This window comes from Liolophura sinensis, chromosome 10 (genome assembly GCF_032854445.1).
Source record: "Liolophura sinensis isolate JHLJ2023 chromosome 10, CUHK_Ljap_v2, whole genome shotgun sequence".
Lineage (NCBI taxonomy): Eukaryota > Metazoa > Mollusca > Polyplacophora > Chitonida > Chitonidae > Liolophura > Liolophura sinensis.
The window spans coordinates 6,589,049-6,611,226 of record NC_088304.1 but is presented as its reverse complement, the minus strand read 5'-3'; the positions used below and the strand labels follow the sequence as shown (position 1 = coordinate 6,611,226).

At 40.5% G+C, this 22,178-nt stretch overlaps 1 protein-coding gene across 1 annotated transcript in view; it reads left to right on the top strand.

Moving 5' to 3' along the window:
• LOC135476475 (atrial natriuretic peptide receptor 1-like) overlaps positions 1 to 17,008 on the top strand; it is a 33,146-nt gene extending 16,138 nt beyond the window's left edge. The window contains exons 9-23 of the mRNA XM_064756504.1: positions 52 to 157; positions 973 to 1,057; positions 1,439 to 1,535; positions 1,926 to 2,138; positions 2,506 to 2,610; positions 3,460 to 3,531; positions 3,948 to 4,110; positions 4,412 to 4,561; positions 5,318 to 5,495; positions 8,081 to 8,221; positions 11,319 to 11,511; positions 12,354 to 12,543; positions 13,704 to 13,787; positions 15,610 to 15,701; positions 16,024 to 17,008. Coding sequence (XP_064612574.1) covers positions 52 to 157; positions 973 to 1,057; positions 1,439 to 1,535; positions 1,926 to 2,138; positions 2,506 to 2,610; positions 3,460 to 3,531; positions 3,948 to 4,110; positions 4,412 to 4,561; positions 5,318 to 5,495; positions 8,081 to 8,221; positions 11,319 to 11,511; positions 12,354 to 12,543; positions 13,704 to 13,787; positions 15,610 to 15,701; positions 16,024 to 16,116 — 1,962 coding nt within the window. The 3' untranslated portion in view covers positions 16,117 to 17,008. The remainder of the gene's footprint in view (positions 1 to 51; positions 158 to 972; positions 1,058 to 1,438; positions 1,536 to 1,925; positions 2,139 to 2,505; positions 2,611 to 3,459; positions 3,532 to 3,947; positions 4,111 to 4,411; positions 4,562 to 5,317; positions 5,496 to 8,080; positions 8,222 to 11,318; positions 11,512 to 12,353; positions 12,544 to 13,703; positions 13,788 to 15,609; positions 15,702 to 16,023) is intronic.
• The last annotated feature ends 5,170 nt before the right edge of the window (positions 17,009 to 22,178 follow it).

Here is a 22,178-nt window from a genome sequence, read left to right as displayed (position 1 = left end):
TACAATCACAATGGAAAAACTCGTACGTACTATCAGTGTTTTATATTTCAGCGGATGGAAATCAAAGAGGACATTATCTGGCGGACTGAGGATGGCTCTGTACCACGTGACACCCCGGAGTGTGGATTTACTGGGGAACTCTGCATTGAACCGGAAGGTTGGTTTCATCTCAGATAAATCCGTAATCCACTAGTCCTGGGCCAAGAACGTGGCATGGAGAAAACCAGATTTCACGTGATCGTCTACAGCAAAGCATTTGCTAAGGGTCATGGAGAGTCAGCTCAGTTTCGTACGCTGAGTAATATAGCCGCAATATTGCCTACCTACTTAATCATCAAATATTTAAACAAATTTTTAAAAGTTTAAAAAATCTTTGCGCTTTTGAAAATTCAATGGGCAGTGCACATCAGTAACATTGTGTTAAATTCTGACATTCCAACATGGTTATATTTTCAAGGCCTTAACTCGGTCTGAGCTTAGATGGTATAGTTGGGATGGGGGTAATGGTCTCCGTGGCCGTGCGGTTCACGTGTTAGAGCTACACAACAACTCAGAAGCCTCTCACCAATGCGGTCGAATTTGACTCCAGCTGATGCTGGCTTCCTCACCGATCATGGTTTCCCCGGTTTCTCCCATGATAATGCTGACCCCCGTCGCATGAGTGAAGTATTCTTGAGTACAGCGTAAAAACACCAAGGAAATAAATAAATTATTATTCCAAATAAAATGCCATCGCGTATCGGATTTCCATGCAGGCATTAGGGGGTGGGAGTAAAGGCGGACATGGTTTACAAATTGCACTTCTCTAGCACAAGTCGTTCGTAACAATACAAACAAATATTGTTTGTAATCCCTAAAGCTGGCAGATAATGCTTTTATTTTTCCTTTGTTTTGCATTGTGAGTCTGATAAATAAACATTAAACTGACATTAGGAATTTGCAAGAGAAAATGTCTGTATTTTTGCATTGAAGCTGACACTAAAATTCTGATCCTGACGGTGGTGTTCGTGGTATTACTGGCGATTCTGGGAATTATCTGTATCGTCTTGTACATAAGGTAAGTTTTGTCTGTACGTCACAGTGTTGTTGATTTGAAATCTAGGCCACATGCATTACCATACCAATAATTGTAATGTCCGAATTAAGTTTAACACAAGTCTTCTATGGATCTTTAAAGGTAAAAAAGTAAACCATCATGCTTAAATTCAAAGGAATCGGAATGTTTATTTCATCGAAAAGTATCACTTCACCCGCCTCCTGCCGTTACCCTCCCTTTTTCGTGCATGGTGTTACGTGAAAACTGATGAACGTGGTACAGAACCAGTGCAATTTTATTGCGTAAAAGTCTGGCAGTCCTCATAGATCTGACAGTTTCCTAGGAAGATTTAAGTAAGTGGTTTCAACGCGTTTTGAATTATTCTTCCGCTTTGCATTTCAGGAAAATAATCATGAATCAGAACATAAGACAGCTCTTATGGCGGGTGAATTTCTCTGACATCTCATTTGTGGACATGAACAAGTTTCAGAGAAGCCTGGTAAAGTCTGGCCTTCACCTTAAATATTAATCACCAGTTCTGTTCTGATGAACAGTTTGACGTTCAATGTTCTTTATTGTTTTAATGTTGTCTTTTATTACATGAGTTAGGGGTCTCTGTGGCCGAACGGCTTGGTAAGCCAGCGCGGTACAATGACCCACGAGCCTACTTCCTATTCTGTCCGGCTGTATGTGGGTTTCTCTTGGGTTCTGCCGGGTTTTCTCCCACCACAATGCTGGCCGCCGTCGTACAAGTGAAATATTCTTGCGTACAGCGTAAACACTAACCAAATAAATAAATATTACTTGAGATGACAACGTTCACTGCAGTAGCATATCCAAATTCATAATTATATATCAAATGTTCTTATTTGAACTTTTCCGCTTTTAGGCTAGTCTGAGATTTGGAATGACTGGATCATCAAGTCGCCTGTCTCGTCGAGGGTCCAGCGTAGGCGGTTCAACCTCACTCACATCAACACTGGATAACTTTGAAAGCGGTCAAATCTTCACCAAGGTGGCCCTCTACAAAGGCCGGCTTTCTTCGGTAAAATTTGTACACGCCGTGAATCTTCGATCCAGGGAACAGGATGAGCTGAGCGTTGTGAGTTTGAAGTGAAATAAATCGTTACCACCGTGTACTATTATATTTTTCTAGCAACAACAGTACACATTTTCAAATGCAGTCCTAATAAAATTTATTTCAAATTTTATTCGTGTTAACACTGTATTTTCACGTGAGAGTTGAGAGTATTTCTCGTACCGAAACATATGGTAGGTCAGGTTTACGCTGGAGTATTGAACCAGTCAAAGCCTAAAAAAAACCCAGTCAACCTCATTACACTTTAACTAAGTATTATCCAATATATAGAGTCTGTTATCATTTTCTTTGAGCTATTCTGTATCTTACACCGATCACAAATCTCTATCAAGAAAAGCATTTGTTTAAGAGAAAGTTTTGTCATTGACAGATGTGTCAGCTGAAGCACGATAATGTGAACCCTTTTATTGGGGCCTGTGTGGACCCCAAGAACCCCTGTACGCTGACCATGTACTGTGAGAAAGGCAGTCTACAAGTAAGTCTAAGCACTGCCTCATCTGATAAGTTAGTACTCATAAGGTATCTTGAGGTCTGTGACAGAGAACATCCCACCCAGATCTCATGATCTCATATCCGCTACCCCACACAAAAACCTCCACCTGAGACATCGCTCTTGATGTAGGAGGCCGTTCACAATGCCGGAAACATTTATAGTGCTGCCTCACTGAAAAACCAGGTATAACGGACCGCCAGGTAACAGTGTACTGACACAGGGTCAACGGGTATTTATTCTATCCTTGTAAGCTGTTAAGTACCAGGTAAAATCGTATTTAGATAACCAACGTATGGACGTTCCAGGTAATAATTATTCATTTATTTATTTATTTGATTAGTGTTTTACGCGGTACTCAAGGATATTCACTTATATGACGGCGCCCAGCTTTATGTTGGGAGCAAACCAGGCAAAACCAGGGAGAAACCTACGACCATCCTCAAGCAGCTGGCAGACCTTCCCACGTAGTGCCGGAGAGGAAGCCAACATGAGCTGGACTTGAACTCACAGCGATCGCATTGGCGTGAGGCTCCTGGGTCATCGCCCCGTGTTGAGGTGTTAACCACTTCCCCCGAGGGTGAATAATCGCAAGGGCAATTCCCAAAACTACGTTTAAGGAATTATAAAAAGTACAAAATTAGGACGGAAGAGAAGCAGACAAAATTTTCAATGATGTTGAAAATAAGCAAGAAAGACCTGAGTTTCCCGTTTTACTGCTTGAGCATACAAAAGTAGATTTCTGTTTTTTCTGGTGTGGTGTGGTCAGATTTTTCTAGTCAAAGCGACTTTGAGAACTTACTTACATAGGAAACCAAACCTGTCATGTTGCAGGACATTCTGGAAAATGACAACATCCAGCTGGACAGTATATTTAAGGAATCGCTCATCTTTGACTTGATCAATGTAAGTAGCCTGCATGAAATGAATTACTGTACACCCCCTGAATGATTAAGGCTGATCCCTTTGCTTTAGTTCCATGCGACAATATAGCAATTTGAGTAATCTAGACCACTGATGCTTGATAAACTGCTCATGGAATCATACCCTTGTTGTTAGGGGGCGTGTCATATGTTACTATTTAATCCTTTACTTGAACAGCTAGAATAAAAGTAATGTAAATATATTACTAAGGTAAACTGTAAAGTGTAACAATATAAGGGAAAGGCAGTGATCAATTTTAAAATATTAAGGAAGGTAGATATTCTCCGCTTAATAAATCCTTAGTTTGGATCATTTCCGGAAGGCATTTACGATAGTGTAGACACCGAAATCCAAGAGTTGTGTGTCTATTCTTAAAACCATGCTCTTTTTTCGTGTAGGGCATGCTTTACTTACACAACTCCGCCCTCCGTTCCCATGGCAACCTGAAAAGCTCCAACTGTGTGATTGACAGCCGCTGGGTTCTGAAAGTCACGGATTTCTACCCAACAGGAGTGGTGCCAAAGCGCAACGATAACGCGGGAGAGTACGAGATTTACAGAGGTAGGAGGATCTTAGATGTCTTGGTTTTACAGGCAAACTATGTCAATCTATCAAGCATAATGTTTTGCCAGCTATACTACTAAAACGTCAAGGGATTTCGCCCGTACAATTAAAACTGTTTACAATTCCAACTCCAGTCGTGAAGTATAACTTTTCCGTGCACTTTGGTCACCAGTTACCAACGGTTTTACCCCGTAGATCATGCATTAAAACATACCATACGCATTGACTGTATCTAATTTTTGTTACGTCTCGTGCTGTTTTCAAACAACCACTTAGCTACTGAAATCGTTTGTCTTAGCCAAACTGTGGACGGCGCCGGAAATACTCAGGGCGCACGCACACGTTTGCCGAGGCTCACCACCAGGGGACGTCTTCTCGTTCTCCATCATCCTCCAGGAGATCCTCTACAGAGCTTTACCCTATTTTATGGAGGATTATTCTCCCCGAGGTGAGTATAGGGGAAATTCTTTCTATCTTTGAAGACCCATTCGTAGGTTTCTACCTTGTGTTCTTACATTGTCAAATTATTAGCCAATTCTTTGGGACGTAGGCTACGTGAAATCCAGTTTTTGCTGGTACGGCTTAGAATTTAGGTCAGAAGGAAAGCCAGGTACCCCGTTCCTCATCAGATGGTAAGCCAGGTACCGCGTTACTCACCAAGGTGGTAAGTCAGGTACCGCGTTACTCACCAAGGTGGTAAGTCAGGTACCGCATTACCCACCAAGGTGGTAAGTCAGGTACCGTGTTGCTCACCAACAAAAGGACATCAGTCGCTCACTCATTTAAAGCGCTGATCAACTTGGACTGCTGGGCCATTGACGAATGATACTCCGTGTTCGAATCTGGTTGTAACTGTTTTGGCTGCGGCTTTAAGTCATTCTTGAGACACTGCAATTGGGGGTACTGCAGTTTCATCTAACCATAAATATGTCCACTGTCCTACAAGTTGAAAATTCTGGAGTTGGGCATTAAACCTCTCCACGTGGCCAGTGTATCGAACTGGAACCTTGTTATCGTATTGACCGATAGCCTCTGGAATGCCTATCTATAGCAATGCATGGGATATATTTTGGAGACAATGCTATTATTAGTTCTAAAAGTAGCGTCTAAATTTAGTTTTCTCATAGTAGGAGAAAGTGTTATAAAACAGAACAATGTAAAATTGTGTAATAAACGTACCGTATGTCAACTTATATTCTGTCAGAAATCGTTGAACTTGTGAAATCGGTGAGGACAACGCCGTTCCGGCCCGAGTGTCCATTAAGGGCAGAAATTAAATCCGATTTCATCCGCCTGATGAAACAGTGCTGGGACGAAACCCCCTCCGCGAGACCCCCATTTGCCGAGATCAGAAAAACTCTGGAGAAAATCAGCGAGAGAGGGTAAGAATAAGTATATTTTGTGGGATTAACTGTTTAATTAGGGTTCCACGTCGTTCTCAAAAGCATTTCACTAGTACGACTGTGGTCACCCTAAAGGGCAGAGAACACCGGATGGCCAAGATCAACACCATTGCCATTTCCGCAAATGATTGACGAACTTGTCAAATATAGGTTTTCACCAACAAGTGATCTCCAAAGGACTTCATGCAAGACGAACTGAACAAACTTACATGCGCTCTCAGTTGTCCTAGAGAAGGGGTAAAGCGGGGTCGCAATAATTCCTTCTTTGAAGACTGGATTGAATTTACACATCTGTGACCTCAAAGGCACGTAAACGTTAAGGACGTCTCATAGATTTTTTTTTTTTTTTTTTTTTTTTTTTGATTGGTGTTTTACGCCGTACTCAAGAATATTTCACTTATACGACGGCGGCCAGCATTATGGTGGGTAGAAACCGGGCAGAGCCCGGGGGAAACCCACGACCATCCGCAGGTTGCCGGCGGACCTTCCCACGTACGGCCGGAGAGGAAGCCAGCATAAGCTGGTCTTGAACTCACAGCGACCGCATTGGTGAGAGGCTTCTGGGTCACTACGCTGCGCTAGCGCGCTAACCGACTGAGCCACGGAGGCCCCCGTCTCATAGACAACGGGTTTGAAAACTATAACTTCAGTTCAAAAATTGCCATATGGCAACGGATTGATCAGTTTGAATGCGATAGATGTGTTTTCATTTATTTATTTATTTGATTGGTGTTTTACGCAGTAATCAAGAATATTTCATTTATACGACGGCGGCCATCATTATGATGGGAGGAGCTGGGCAGAGCCGAGGAAAACACACGACAATCCGAAGGCTGTTGGCAGGCCCATGTATTTTGAAAGATATTCACGTGCATGTCATACAAAACGCCTTTTTGATAATTGCCATGGTCTGACGCAGTATTACTCCATATTCATTTATATTTACACAGTCGTATTTCCTAGAAATATCAACACGGTCTAGACCATCCCCTGTTTCTTAAATAGTACATACTACCGTGCACCTAAGGGGTTTAACTGTGTCAATTGCTGTAAAGCTGTTTAAACGAACAAGCAATGAGCCTTTATGTCGTATATACATGAAAAGCCTTGGCACGTTATACTTAGGCCTGTGTAAAACTCTTCCCAGCTTGGACAGACGATGGATTTCATTCATTTATTTCAATGAGGAAACTGGGCAGAACCCGAGGGAAACCCACGACCATTCACAGGTTACTGGAAGACTGTCGCACTTACGGGCGGATATGAAGCCAGCATGAGTTGGACTTGTACTCACAGCGATCGCATTGGGACACTCCTGGGTCATTGCACCGTGCCGGCGTGCTTATCCCGTTGGCCACAGAGGCCCCGCGATGGGTTTTAATAGAAGACATAAGTAAATTTTGAAATATACATCGTATGACCCGAATGGAATTTTGATCTTAGGATTTTATTTTGAGTAATTCTGTAACTGTGACGTCCAATTTAGCATCATTGGGATATTCTTGAGTACGGCGTAAAACACCAATCAAATAAATAAATAAAAAAATAGCATCAGTGGGGACATAAGTTGCTACTACTTAAAGGCAAAGAACACACTAGCATGAAGTAAATGTGAGATGAAAGACCATTAAATAGTGTACGGGAAAATAGCTTGATTTATTTTTTTAGAATATTGCTACATTCATGATTGCTTAGATTGCTATATTTACGATACAAAATGCGTCTGTATTTAGAGCTATGAATGCATTCAACAAACGGACCTTGAAACGAACTATTTCAAACCAAGAATATTGCTGTGACTGCAATGCACCCTGTGAGTCCCACCAAACGACCATAGAATCATGTTTTAAATGCATTTTAGTCGGATTAGGAAAATTCTAAAAAAAACAATGAAACTATTTTCCTGGACAGTGTTTTCTGGTCTTTCGCCTGACAAATAATTTATTTTAGTGGGTTTTTTTTAGATTTTTGCATTTACTTTTAACATTTAGAATGAAATCCTAACTGAGGCAAACTGACAAACGACCCTATTTCACCATTTACCCATGCCCACCTTCCATCTATCACACTGTCGAAGGGGCAGTAGGTACACTCCCCAAACTGTCTCCTGTTGCATTATTACCTCAGTTTTACTAAATCAGAATCATTAGTCGCTCACCACACGCTACACGAATGGATGAAACACCTGGTCTTCCTTTACTGACTTTACTGGATAATCAGCAGACAATCTGAGGGTCGATTTTCCTTCAGATCGAGTTAGCGACAAGTCACTATAGGCCGTGACTACTACATCTGACACAAGTAAGATTAAGATTAAGCCTTCTCCATATGACGCCTGGTTTTGGTAGACGTGATTTTGGGTGTTTTCTGTTACATGTAGGCAAATTGTGGTGTTATTGTGACTCTTAATGCGGTGTTGGATATCAGTCTTGTTGATCTGACATGTTTTCATAATTATATTTGTCGCTGGGTAATTAAGTGGACATATTTCACCATATTTCATCTCCCCTGGAATTATGTTATTCTTTTTATTTTATTTATTTGTTTATGCGTTTCATTAACAGAAGAATCAGTATTATGGACCGCATCATACAAAAACTGGAATCGTACTCCAGCAATCTGGAGGACATTGTACGTGACAGAACCTTGGCGCTGAGAGAAGAAAAAGCGAAAACGGACTCGCTGTTATACCAGATGCTTCCCTCGTAAGTAGCACGGGTTTTTGTTGTATCAGTGACAGGGGTAAACGTAAGGTGATGAGCATATTACTGATGTAGTTTTATCCATGTTACCGGTCAGATTTTTAAACATCTTTTTTTTTTTTACTTTTTACATTTACTTGGGTGAGGGAGGACGGTAAGACTGCAACTATAATATAAGCGTCAAGTCCGATATTGCTTAGTCTTAAATTCAAGTTACAAGAACTATTTCCAAAAATAAAGTCGAAGTCCCGGTCTTCAAGGAGTTTTTAAGAAATAATTATATAAATGGTAAATGAAGTTTGGGATATTTAAGAGAAAAAAGTCATCAGATTTTAATGTTGGAGGGAAGATCAATATTCTAGGCATGATATCCAATTGAAATTTTAAACTGTTTTTCCCTAAATACTTTCCAGGCCCTAAAATAAGTATAAGTATCTTTCTTGGGCTTCGACTGCAAGTTTACATAAAAGCAACATGACAAAGTAATTAGCATGCATGCTTATGGAGCCCTGGGTTATGCTGAACGTGATACAACTGTGACACAGGCCGTCAGATCTCCTGCATGCTCTGTCCATATTTCCCCAAGAAGGATATACTAAGTGCAGAATATCTGAAACTTAGTGTGAAGATGTTTGATGTAGTACTTTAGACACTCTAGTTTATGAATCAGTAACGTGTGACATTGAATGAGATCGCCTTATTTTACACAGGATCAAACAAATGCTTCAGGGCGAGAAATATACACACCGTATGCAAGACCCTTTAGAAATTATTAGCCAAAAATGGACAGTTTATACCTTCAGACTTGAAATTTTGAAGAGAAAGTGTTTACCATCCTTAAACAGGTACATGCATAGGTCAGAAATGTAGTAATGTACCTTATATTGATGCCGGGGTTCAAGTCGCCATTTCCGGACTATATGTCTCTTGCTACGGTTTGATCAATTCTGTCTCCCTGAATTCAGACAACCACTGACTTTACAGCTATGTTGCTAGAGTCACGTGCAAAGGATATAGGTCTCTCCCGATGTTGATGTCATTTCTGTTTCAGTTAAATTGATTTTCCGACTATCCGATCTGTCGCATATTGCTAAATGCATGTAATTGCAATGTGTGGTCTTCTCTGTAAGAAATGGGCCAAGGTTTTAAAGATGACTACATTTCACTGATGCAAAGGAATAGACTGTCAGCCTTCATGCCAAAGCATCGTACAAAAATCCGTAAAAACAAAGACTGTTGATCGATCGTAGCTCAAATCCCTTGATATACCTGTCAAAGTGCTGAGCACCGGCTACAGTTTGGTACAAGTCCCACCACACCATGAGACAAAATGTGATTTCTTCAAAATTTCGGATATATGCAAGTAGATTAAAAACTGTGAATTTTACATTCATGGGATGTACAGTTCTTTAAAGATGACGTGGCAAATTTCATATAAAACGGTCTTCTGTGAGCGAGTCATCGTGCTGAACTAGATTGCCACGTTGGATATACATAACAGCTGCAGTCAAAAAGCAACAGAGATACTTATTTTATTATCGACAACTTCTATTCCACATGTAGCATTGTTCCCGATTTGAATGCGGATTTCACTCATGCGCCTTGAACATACCTTTCGTCTTTCCAACACCGCTGGAAACTGTTGACTGCTTCTCTTTGCATAGCTCCGTCCTAATTTCGTGCTTTTCTAGTTCTTTGGCGGTTTGTGTTAAACGTTTTTTTGGGAATGGCTTGCAACTTTTGACCGGGAATGTCCATACTGATTGATGGCTGGTATACGGATGCTGTTTGCACGCATAGATTAGTAAATAAAAATTTATCGGCGACTTTCGCCGGGTTTTTCCACTTCCGATAAAGACTTAAAACTTCCGGTAAAAAATACTGGCATATTTGGATTAAACGCAAAAGATGAATCTATATGGATAAAAGTTTGCTCATTTTGCTATTAACTTAATGCGGAAATTGAAGAAAACTAAGGATGGGTCACGTCACCTGATAAATATGGCTACAGCCTCTTAATCTGTATAAAAATCGAAAAGTGAAGAAAATGAGTCAAGTGTAAAGAAAGCAATATGGCCGCCAGGTCATGTGAACTATGACCATGATTTTTGCTTGCATTAGTTTAAATTGCGTATTATTATGTGACGAATCTTAAGACCATGGCTGTGATGATTTTACCTGGAGAACTAGGATAAAACACAGTGGAATAATAATAATAATCTTAATAAAATCTTTTTTATAAAAGCTTGAATGGCTTGATTCCTTAATAGGATGTACATGTTTTCGCCTTCAAATCGAATTATGCCTCCGTGGCTCAGTTGGTTAGTGCGCTAGCACAGCGTAATGACCTGGGAGCCACTCACCAATGTGGTCGCTGTGAGTTCAAGTTCAGCTTAGGTCTTCCGGCAACCTGCGGATGGTCACGGGTTTCCACCGGGCTCTGCTCGGTTTCCTCTCACTATAATGCTGGCCGCCGTCGTATAAGTGAAATATTCTTGAGTACGGCGTAAAACACCAGTCAAATGAATAAATAAATAAATACAACTTGAAGAGAAATGAAAGTTATACCCAATTTTTTTTCATTTTCATTTCCTTAATTACCCCCTATTTTATGCGTACTTTCCGTCAACGGTCGGAAGTTTTTGAAATGACAACGATGAACGGCCCAGTTTAGTGTCACATACGAGCTCTTCCTCCTTCCAGGGCGGGTTTGACAGGTTTACGACGTCGACAGGCAGGATGATTCGTTGACGTAGGCAAATTGTTTTCCGAACCGACCCCTGGGGCCTTAAGAAAACTATAAAGGAGTCTATAGCCATTGTTACATCCCAAGAACATATACCTTTGACCTATATGTCAGGGTACTGTCTATATAGCATATTAAGAAATACAAACCATGTATAACATTTTTTGTATCCTTTAAAATCAAGGTAAAACATCTAATGGCAGAAAGCAGAATTCTGTCACATCACTGCTCTTTAAATAATACCTTTGCTAATCTCTAAACAATACCAGTTATCTTTCAGAAACTGAAGTTCGCGTCTGCCAAAATCAGAAACGTGAATAATTTACAAGATTGTGGTCTTACTTCTTTATACAGAATTGTAGCGGACAAATTAAAACAGGGAGAGTATGTGTCGCCAAAATTGTATGAGGAAGCCACGGTTTACTTCTCCGACATCGTGGGATTCATGGAAATGGCGGCGGAGAGCTCGCCCATGGAAGTGGTGGTCCTCTTGAATGACCTCTACGAAATGCTCGATAACCTCTCAGCGACCTTTGACGTCTACAAGGTCAGTGTGTTTAGTTGCGATAGTATTACTTCTGAAGGCTTTCAGAAGTTGGGAAACATTTCGTGCAAGCCACCTTTCTTAACAAGAATTTTGTTCAAAATGATAGCGGTTTGTCGCGCTTCATGTTATAGTGTTAAACGTCAGGGATAGTAGAGACGACAGCCGGCTAACCATATTGATAATGACACTTTCGCCGGGTTGTCTCTCTGATAACACACAAATTTCGCGTTAAAATGTGATTTTGTCTGACATGAGATTCACGCCCAGAAACACAACAGAGATCTGGACAGATCTGCTCTACTGCGGCAGGATGGCTTTACTTTGATCCCAAGAGCTGCATGTCTTTAAAAAAGGAAATATAGTATGACAACATGTTTATGCATTATGGAATAAGATAAATGGTCACACGCAACTGGTGGAACACGCCTTCTGTCGACTTTTTTCAATTCTAACTGTTCACGTAAATGCTTAAATAGTAGCAAATTACACGCCCGCTAGCACCATGACTTAGAATTAGGTGAAAAGAGATGCAGTGACGTCCCTGGTCTAGAATTACTAAATTTGGTGTGTTTGCATCACATTTAACATACAATGACATTAAAAGCTTGCAAAGGTAACAGGTAGACAAATGCCTTTTATTGACTTCTGTACTGAAGGTCTGTGGATACTTGTGAAGTGTTACCAGTGATCAGGAACTAGATGCCTTTTAGTTATACCATTTTGTCGTTGTGCGAGTCATTTTTTGCTTTTATTTTAGCGTTTAACTTTCCTTGATATATTACACTATTTTTTTCTTTGTTATTTGATCTGTTATAACTTATCACGTGAACGACCATTACTAGGTGGAGACGATCGGAGACTCGTACATGGTCGTCAGTGGGATTCCGGTGAAAAATGGCTCCCGACACGTGGCGGAAGTTGCCGACATGTCGCTTCGGGTGTTGGAATCGGCTCAGACGTTCGTTATCCGCCATCGCCGGGGAGAAATCGTACAGCTCCGTGTTGGCTTCCACACCGGTGCTTGCTGTGCAGGTATGTACAGAATCTGTGATCCTTTAAACGATGGTACAAGGTGCTGTTTCAGTATTTTATTTTATATTGTTCTTGTTTTTACGCCGTTAAATCAAACCAGACAGTAGGTATATCACTACGTTTTTTTTTATCACCCCTGTTGGGGGTCTCCTTCGCAGAGAGGATAAGCATGCATGCGCTGCGGAATGAGCTAGGAGCCTCTCACCAAATGTGGACGGTGTTAGTTCAAATCCAGCTCCTGCTGGCATCCTCTCCGGCCATACGTGGGAAGGTATGCAGCAAACTGCGAATGGCTGTAAGTCTTCCCCGGGTTTTGTCCGGTTTCCTCCCACTATAATGCTGGCCGCCGTCGTATAAGTGAAATATTTTTGAATACCGTGTAAAACATCCATCAAATAAAATAAATAAAAAAATAAATTTATTTATGTTATGTACAGTGATCTTTTGTCTAACATACAAGTGTTTCCGGTTTATGCTTAAAGAGTTATGACTAATGTACCTTATGCTTACTGGGCTTTATGGTTAATGTACATTATGCTTACTGGGCTTTATAGTTAATGTACATTATACTTACTGGGCTTTATGGCTAATGTACATTGTACTTACTGGGCTTTATGGCTAATGTACATTGTACTTACTGGGCTTTATGGCTAGTGTACCTTAAGGTTACTGGGCTTTATGATTCATGTACCTTATGCTTACTGAGCTTTATGGTTAATGTACATTATGCTTACTGAGCTTTATGGATAATGTACCTTATGCTTGCTGGGCTTTATGGTACATGTACATAATGCTTACTGGGCTTTATGGTTAATGTACCTTATGCTTGCTGGGGTTTATGGTGTACCTTATGCTTATTGGCTTTATGGTGTACCTTATGCTTATTGGGCTTTATGGTGTACCTTATGCTTACTGGGGTTTATGGTGTACCTTATGCTTATTGGGCTTTGTGGCTGATGTACCTTAAGTTTATTGGGCTTTATGGTGTACCTTATGCTTATTGGGCTTTATGGTGTACCTTATGCTTACTGGGGTTTATGGTGTACCTTATGCTTATTGGGCTTTGTGGCTGATGTACCTTAAGTTTATTGGGCTTTATGGCTGATGTACCTTATACCTATTAGTCGTCATACATGACACCTGGGCATGTGTTGTTACAGGTGTGGTAGGACTGGCCATGCCTCGGTACTGTCTGTTCGGCGACACCGTCAACACGGCTTCCAGGATGGAATCCAACGGTCTTGGTGAGTGATGAATTGAAGGCATCGGCAAATTGTTTAGTTTATATGACGTTGGCTTGCATGATGAATGGATGAGTCTGGTGGCAGTGACCGCCCTTCACAATATACCTGTCAGTCCTGACTTAAGGCTGTAGCCGGGGTAGCGGCTTCACTAGCCCGCCTCTTCAATAGAGGAGTTTTGGGATGGAACTCTTTTGTCGTCAAAGTTAAAAAAGTCCTGCTGTATCACACTCTCGTTGTTGCTGTGGTTTGACTCTCTATGCACGTTCGTCTTTAATTATACCCTTTTCCTTCAGGGACTTACTCAGTTCACAAACATTCAGCTACTCAGTTTTCGCCATCGTTTGTTTACTCAAAAATAACTCATATGAAACTTTTTCCAGACGCCAGTGGCATAGTATATGTAATAATTATAAAACCATCATATGACCATAACAGCTTATAGTCTTCGAGGGGCGTAATGTAATCTGTAGTGATCTCGTGATCATTCTATGACTTATTTATCAGACGACAACTAGGACCGCCCCTTTTGAGACCTCATTAATATCGGTGGGCGGAGCATATTGTAGCGTCAAGTTACTTGTTACGTCAGGCTGAACATATCGTCAAATGGGCGGCGATACGGCGACGTTGGATGGATACGTAATTAAAAGTAGTGACAAGTCACATGATAAAGTAAGACTTCTTTTTGACTTTTAGCGATAAAAGCGTTACAACTCGAAATCCCTTATTAAGGGATGGTTGTTTTCACGAGTGTAGTCCGCTTCGGGACCGGTAGATCCAGGATCAATCCTTGGTCGAGTCACACCTAAGACTTTAAAAGAGGAAGTTGTAACTTCCTCGCTTGGCGTTCAGCATGAAGGGGATAGTGCAACGACTGGTTGACCCGTATCAGTATAATGGCTCGGGCGGGTCGGCTTACTTGCCTTCGGTAAGTCGTCTCAGTGATGCAGCACTAAATAAAAGAGCGGTGGAAATCCGTCCTGCGACAAGGAGGCATATTACACGTACATGCACCCTAATGATTCCTTCGTCGTCATATGACTGAAAAATTGTTGAGTACGACGTTAAACCCCAAGCACTCACTCACTCACTCTTCACGAGTGTACTGGCCAGTTGATGTGATGAAAATATCTAGCTACCTTTTTTCACTTATAAATCCAGTGTCACTCATTTACTTACTTGAGCATGCTTAACAGCTTTGTCATTTGCCATTTTGATCATTTGCACACAAGAGGATGTGATGATTCATTCACACATCCAGACAGGAAATATTTTAGTTTCCTTTGAGTCCTGTTCTATGGGTAAGGACAACAGCGTAGGGAGTAAAACCAGTGCAACGCCGACAGTGTGATAGTTAAAAAATGGTCTTGTTCGTGTAAATGCTTAAATAGTAGCAACTTGTACGCCCATAGCATCATGGTTTTAGTAGAACTGAGTAAAAGAAAAATTCAGTGCTGTTATTTGCAATGTGTTAGACGAAAATTTGTCTCACACGTGGGGCGGTTCATTGACTTGTCGGAGGGAAGTAGTTTTAACTAGACACTCTTTTTGAAACGCTTCCAACTACGGCTACAGCAGAAAATGGTCATGTGGTTTGGCATCTTTAGAACCTAGCAAAATTTGTACACCGGGATCTAAGAGCGTTCCAAGTCAAAATAGTTACTTCAAGTAATTCTGAAAATTAGAATATAAAATCCGAAGTGATGCCATGAGTTAGCTCCCTTTCTGCATCCAATTTATTCAGCATATATTTTAACTCACAGCATACCCCTCTCATATTGTAACAAAATTTAAGGCGGTTGTCTCGATGTTTGTGTTGCAGCTTTAAAGATCCACATTAGTGAGCAAACCTACAATGCTTTGTCAAAGTTCAAAGATTATCAAATGACAAAGAGAGGTCAAATAGCGATCAAGGTAAGTTGATAATGACGATCGTGATGAATCACGTGACCATCGCTGTGGGGTTTTCATGGCTTTGCATCACGGAATCGTTGGGAGTAGAGGAGTGCCACAAAACTTCTAAAAATCAGTATACACTCTTTTGAGACTTTTGATGATGTAGAAAATAAAGAGGTTTCCTTGTCGACTTTTACCTGTATAGGGTTTTGCGTTGTCGTAATTTCTCTAAAAAATTTCCCAATACAGATTCCCCAGCGGGAAAGCAGGTGTTAAGAAACCCGGTGTTCATTTTTATAGTAGCTTACGCATCCTTTACAATATTTTCTTTTTGTAACAGGGGAAAGGAATGCTCACAACCTATTGGCTGGACGGAAAAGAGGGACTGGACGACAAAGGAAAGGATCATCAAATTAAAACAAATCTTACGTAACAACCTGGGCTTGTAAAAGCAAGAACGCTTTATCTGATTGGCTGAACGACTTGAGATGTAACTTGAGGGAAACGTGAACTCATTTCACAATGACATTGTTTTGAACAAGCTGAAGAGGACTCGTTGTGAGAGGCTACAGACAGGAGACCTTTATCACTATTGCCAACTGCAAGGAAATGTGCTACCATGAACCATCAGGTCATTGGTATATCCATACTTTCTGGTGATTGACATATAAGTGTATGTTCTTTGCGATTTACTATCAAATTATGTGCATTATAAGTGTTAAGAATTGTTTTGAAGAGTTTTGTCATGCCACATTGCCTTTGCTGAGATATATATTCGTCATCGTCATTTTTGTGTTTGACATTTTTGCCGTTGTTGATGACATGTATAACATCGAATATAAACGTTAGTGTATTATACCCAAGCCAGTGTAGTACAGTTTATGTATTCATTTATTTATTTACTAACTTGATTGATGAATCACGATTTTCTTACAAATATTGCACATATTATAAAGTCAGACACGTTTGTAGGTGTAAGGACAAGGACAAATCCAGGTGGGGAATGGAGTTCGCGTCTAAACGTAAAATTGTGTGAGTAGTTTTTAAGTCGGCATGTATGAAGATAATTACCAGAATATTTGCTCTTCTACCAAGAGATCAAGAAAATAAACCACTGGCATTACATTTGTCTTAGTAACCAACAGATTTGCCGATATCACAAGTCGCTTTTCAGCATCCTGTTTTGGTTCCAATTTTCTTTACGCACTCCTCTGTTAAAAACAATTTGTTGTATTCATCTGGTGTTTCATTTAACCTGTTATTTAAATTTATTTTTTATTTTAATTTACTGATTTAAATTAAATTTAACGAGATTTGAGTGATTCTCACAGTATTTCTTTGGGAATGTTCCTATATATGATGTTGATTGATTGATTTATTGGATTGGTGTTATACGCCGCACTAAAGAATATTTCAGTTAAACTAAGGGTGTCAGCATTATGATGGGAGGAAAGCGGGAGAAACCTACGAATATCCGCAGGTTGCTGCAGACAATTACCGTATTCGTGGATCACTGGGTCATTGCGCTACGCTGTCACGCTGATCCCCTCGGCCACGGAGACCCTCTATGTATGAGGTTGAGTAAGCACCAAGAAAGTCAAGCGCGTGTCAATTTCTTCGTCTCTTTTTGATAAACTGGAATCAACTTTCGTACAGTAAATGACTTGATTGGTTTCTTTCAATGATTGTTTTTGTTTTAAGGTCGCATCAAGTTGTTGATCTTTCTTATTCGAAACGGGAGAAATAAACATTGTCACGATAATATACTAATTTGTGCATTTTCGTCAACAAAGGGAAGAAATGTAAACATCTTAAACATCAGATCAACATTACTTTGTGGAATTCTTAGATTAGTAAAAGGAAGAAATGAAGAGAGCTTTACAAAAAAAAAGTGCGAGAGTATCTTACCATTTTATTGCCAAATGTCTTAAAAAGAATAAAACAAAATATCCGCTTTAATTATCAAAGATATGATGTAACCCGACACATTTCAAGATATGACATAGTGAGAAGTTACAAGCGATGCAAAGACACGGTGAACATGGCTTAAGCCCCCACTTTCATCTTTTAACATCAGTAAGTAGTCTAAACATTCTTTACATTTGCAATATTAAGCTTTTCACAAAACGAAGGCATATTTAAAGAAGGTGGTCAAAATCTGATTTTTAAGGTATTAAAAATTTGATACACATGGACTATTTAATTATATGCACGACCGTAAAAGCCACAGGTATACAGTGTTCTCAGTATAATGTTTCAGGTAAGACAATGTGCTGAGTGGGCCGGCATACTACAAGCACACAGCGTCGTGACGTCGTCAATGTGGCCTACTACAGACACGCAGGGACGTAACCTCGTCACTGCAGCCTGCTACAGACGCACAGCGCCGTGACGTCATCACTGCGGCCTGCTACATACACACAGGATCGTAACATCGTCACTACGGTCGTGTCGTGACGTCGTCACTGCGCGTGACACAGACACACAGCGTCATTAGGGCGTCATGACATCACTACTGGGTGCACAGGTCACTGCGGCATGAGAGATCGTCACTGCGACCTGCTCCAGGTAGAGAGTGTCATGGCGCAACAACAGCGTTCTGCGGACACACAGCATCGTGACGTCATCACCGCGCGTGCTACAGACACATAGCGTCGTGACGTCACTGTGGCCTGCTACAGGCACATAGCGTCATGACGTCGTCATTGCTGCCCGCTGCAAACACAGAGCACCGTGACGCCGTCAATTCCGCCTGCTACAAACACATAGCGTCGTGGCGTCGTCACTGCGGCCCGCTATATTGGCCTATAGAATATCACAAGACTGTGTTGTTCTGGGAGTTCGTATCAGGTCTCGCGCTCGGTGCCCGGATCACCACATGGACATCGACCCATGACGTGATCCGGACTCCAAGACGACAGTTGATATGAACTGCCGGAATAACACAGTGTAGTGATGATGACTTTATTACAACCATCACAAAATTACCAAAAATACCCTGCATTTCTATGAACTACGTTGACACGCCCCTGCTGCTCTGCAGAGTGTGGGTTCGTCAACTGGCTTTATTTCAATTCACGCACAGCTGCAACAAGGTCAACATGGTTCCCTCCTCACCGTTGGTTACATTACATATTCCAATGAATAAAAAAAAAAATTAGTTAGTCCTTAAATAACTAAGCTATAGCGAGCCATCTGATTGGTAAAACGTGCGTAAAACATTTCCGGTGTGCAGTAAACGGATTATTAACACAAAAATTCTTTTCAAACAACCAGTCTTCACCCTACCGGTACAATACTGTGCATTGCCTTTATTTTTTAAATTTACAATAAACTTCCAAGCGTGACGGGAAAAAAAGAAAATTTTGAATGTCAAACTTTCGCAGAAGCTTACGCGCATAGAAGCCACAAGGATATTATTCCACCTTGCGACTGAATTCAGTTTGGTGACCTATTAGTTAGAAGACCTGGGAACAAACCGTGGTGGAGCCATCAAAAATCGTACTTGTTGCAGCCTAGTTTGGCGGTAAGCACTAAGAGGTTAGTGGCCTGGTGTCAGTATAATGTGAGTGGGTGGAGTGCCATGTCAGGTGTCTTCCGCATGATACTTCAATGGCCGCACTTTGGTGGCATGGACTCGCCTTGCCACAGAAGACACAGTCTATGTACACACCTAATGACTATTCGTCTTAAAAATTGTACAAAAGCACGACGTAAAAACCCTAACATACATAAATGCCTGTGTCAAATGTGATGAGTTACCGCACCCATCGATATATGAGTAGATGAAATTAGTATTACTTAGACTACGTGAAAGTGAGGCATGATTATCCAGTTTTCTTTGCTTCTCCTGTGAAGTTGTATCCATTTTAAGACATCATATCTCATCAAAACCTTCCTCTACCATCTATATCATCAAAATGTAAACGCACAAACCCCTAACATATGTATTAAGTAAACTTCTTACAAATAACCATGTATGCTAGATCAAATCGGGATAATAGCATCTCAGTAATAACGGTAGGGGTCAAACGCAGCCTGCTAAAAGCTCAAGTGAAAACGTTGACAATAGTACATCCATTAGATGAAGTGGACTTCATAGTGAACCGGACTTAAGGGAAAGCTTTTAGGTGTACGATGCCTCACACGAACCTATCAATATTTACACAATGGATATGCTAGATGTGTCATCGTGTACTGGAGAGACAATCGATCGATGAGTATTGAAAAACACAGATGAAAGTAAATCACTTTTTAGTTAGTGAAGAGTAACCAGGGTTAAAGATTAAATCAGAGAACCACAGACCGCCTGCCTGCCTAAGAGTTGCCGGTTGAATGGAAAGGTGTGCCAGGGATTGGGTTGCTGTAACCTGTTCTTTGTTCTTTTGAAATGGAAGTGCGACGAACTCATCTGGATTTTCTAATCAGTCCAAAGGGATGCTTGCCTTCAACAAACACCAAAAGCACGGCAAGGGTTTAGATTTGCCAGAAGACGCCAATTCATCTGTTTCTTGTTAGTGGAAATAGTTTAATACACGTGTCCCATAAAGTTTATAGATTTTGGAAGCAGCGTGTTGCCCATCTTTCTGTTTATTCTCTGTTGGCGGTGCTCTTAACATGATAGCTTCAGCCAGAGTCATCTCTTTATTACTCCTTCTTTCCAAAGCTATTAGCATGGAATTTAGGTTAGGGTATTTGACGGGGAAGGAAATATTTACACTACAGTTTCAGACAAATGCAGCGGCGCCCATTCTGGCTCTGGAAAAAATTCGCCAACAGCGGCTTCTTGGAGATCATACCATCAAGTAAGTACAAGTTACGTAGTAAAGCATTCAGGCAATGTACTAGTCAGCCTAGTCCAAAGATCGCCAAGTTGTCATGCACTTCGTCTGAATTCCCATTAATTCGAGGTAGGGTCTGTGTATTCATCGTTTTGAATATGATCGCCATGTTGGATTTGGGAAAAGTTGCAATCAAAGCGCAACCGAGATAATATCTTAATTATAAATGACAACTTATAAATCTTGAATTGTGCACGTTTTTGATACTGATTTAATTTATTCGCCTAAAACATTCCTTACCTTCCTTGAAAACCCCTTCTCTTTGCATGAATCCGTTCTAATTTCTTACTTTACATACTTTCTTAGTTCTTTGGTAGTTTGTGTCGAAAATTGTGTTGGAAAATTGGTCTTGCGATTATTGACCCGGACCGTCAATTTTGATTGACGTCTGTTAGACGAACGCATAGACTTATAGTTTACTGCGATTAAATTGTGGCTTACCTTATGAATGTTTATTTTAATTCTAAGAGATTTCAGAGACTTTCCTGAAAAATAATTGAAAATTTAGCGTTTAATTTCAATTCTAAGTTTATTAATATTACCACAAATGAAGATTAAGTGTGATATAAGATTGAAACAGATCTTGTTCCCGTTAATGACATTTTCACATTGCCGGCCATTATTAACCATTTATCATTATTTACTTATTTACTAAGTAACTTCAGTTCAAATCAAAGTTCCGGAGTACCGCCACAAGTTAAGACGCCGCATGGATTAAGCTAACCGTACCAGACATTCGTATACCAATTTTCAACCACATTGGACATGTTAGGTTATTAATCGCAAGACAAACCGGCAAATCAACATTCAACACAAATCACCCAAGAACTAAGAAAGTAGATATCAAAAATTAAGAGAGATTTGTGTAAAGGATGAACAGTTAAAGACAGTGGACACGACGCCTCACTCATTTACATTCGAATACATGTAACACTAGAACGATAAAACTATGATCCATTGTTGACTGCTTCTCTTTTACTTGCTACCCGTTTTATTTTACTATTTATGTATTTCATCTTACATATTCTTTTGGGAATCATTCAATCAAACTATTATCAAATTGTTGACAATTGTGATTTCAGGATCATTTACAGGAACCACAAGAATGATCGCAGTCTATCCATGGGATGTGCCATAGATCTCTATGAGAATCATCGTGTAGATGGTTTCATCGGATTGGGCACTGTAACAGGTTAGATTTTTGTGCTTATGTTTCACGCTCCAGTCACAAAAGCTTATAATAATTAGGAGATACTAGGCAACTAAAACTAGGCATTTTAATATTTGGCTAGCCACACATTACGACGGAAGAGTGACGACTCAGTGCAAACTATAACTCTACGACATTGTATGGCTGTTCTGCACTACAACCTGGAAAGTCCATTTTCGTTCACGGCTGGTTTACGAATGCATGTCTGTTTCGACGCAAAGATACATATATTTGTTTGTTTTTGATACTCAGACCCAATTAGAACACAATTTTGAAGATTAATCTACTCCTGTTTAATTTTTTTGTTACAAATGTTACATGTCACATTGACATGCTGTTCCTAATGTGCCACTTAGCTACGACGTCGCGTGACAAAGAGTCGTTATACTCTATTGTGGAAACCTGCGCAGTAGGCAAAGTTCAGAAATTTTCAAGTGAGTCATT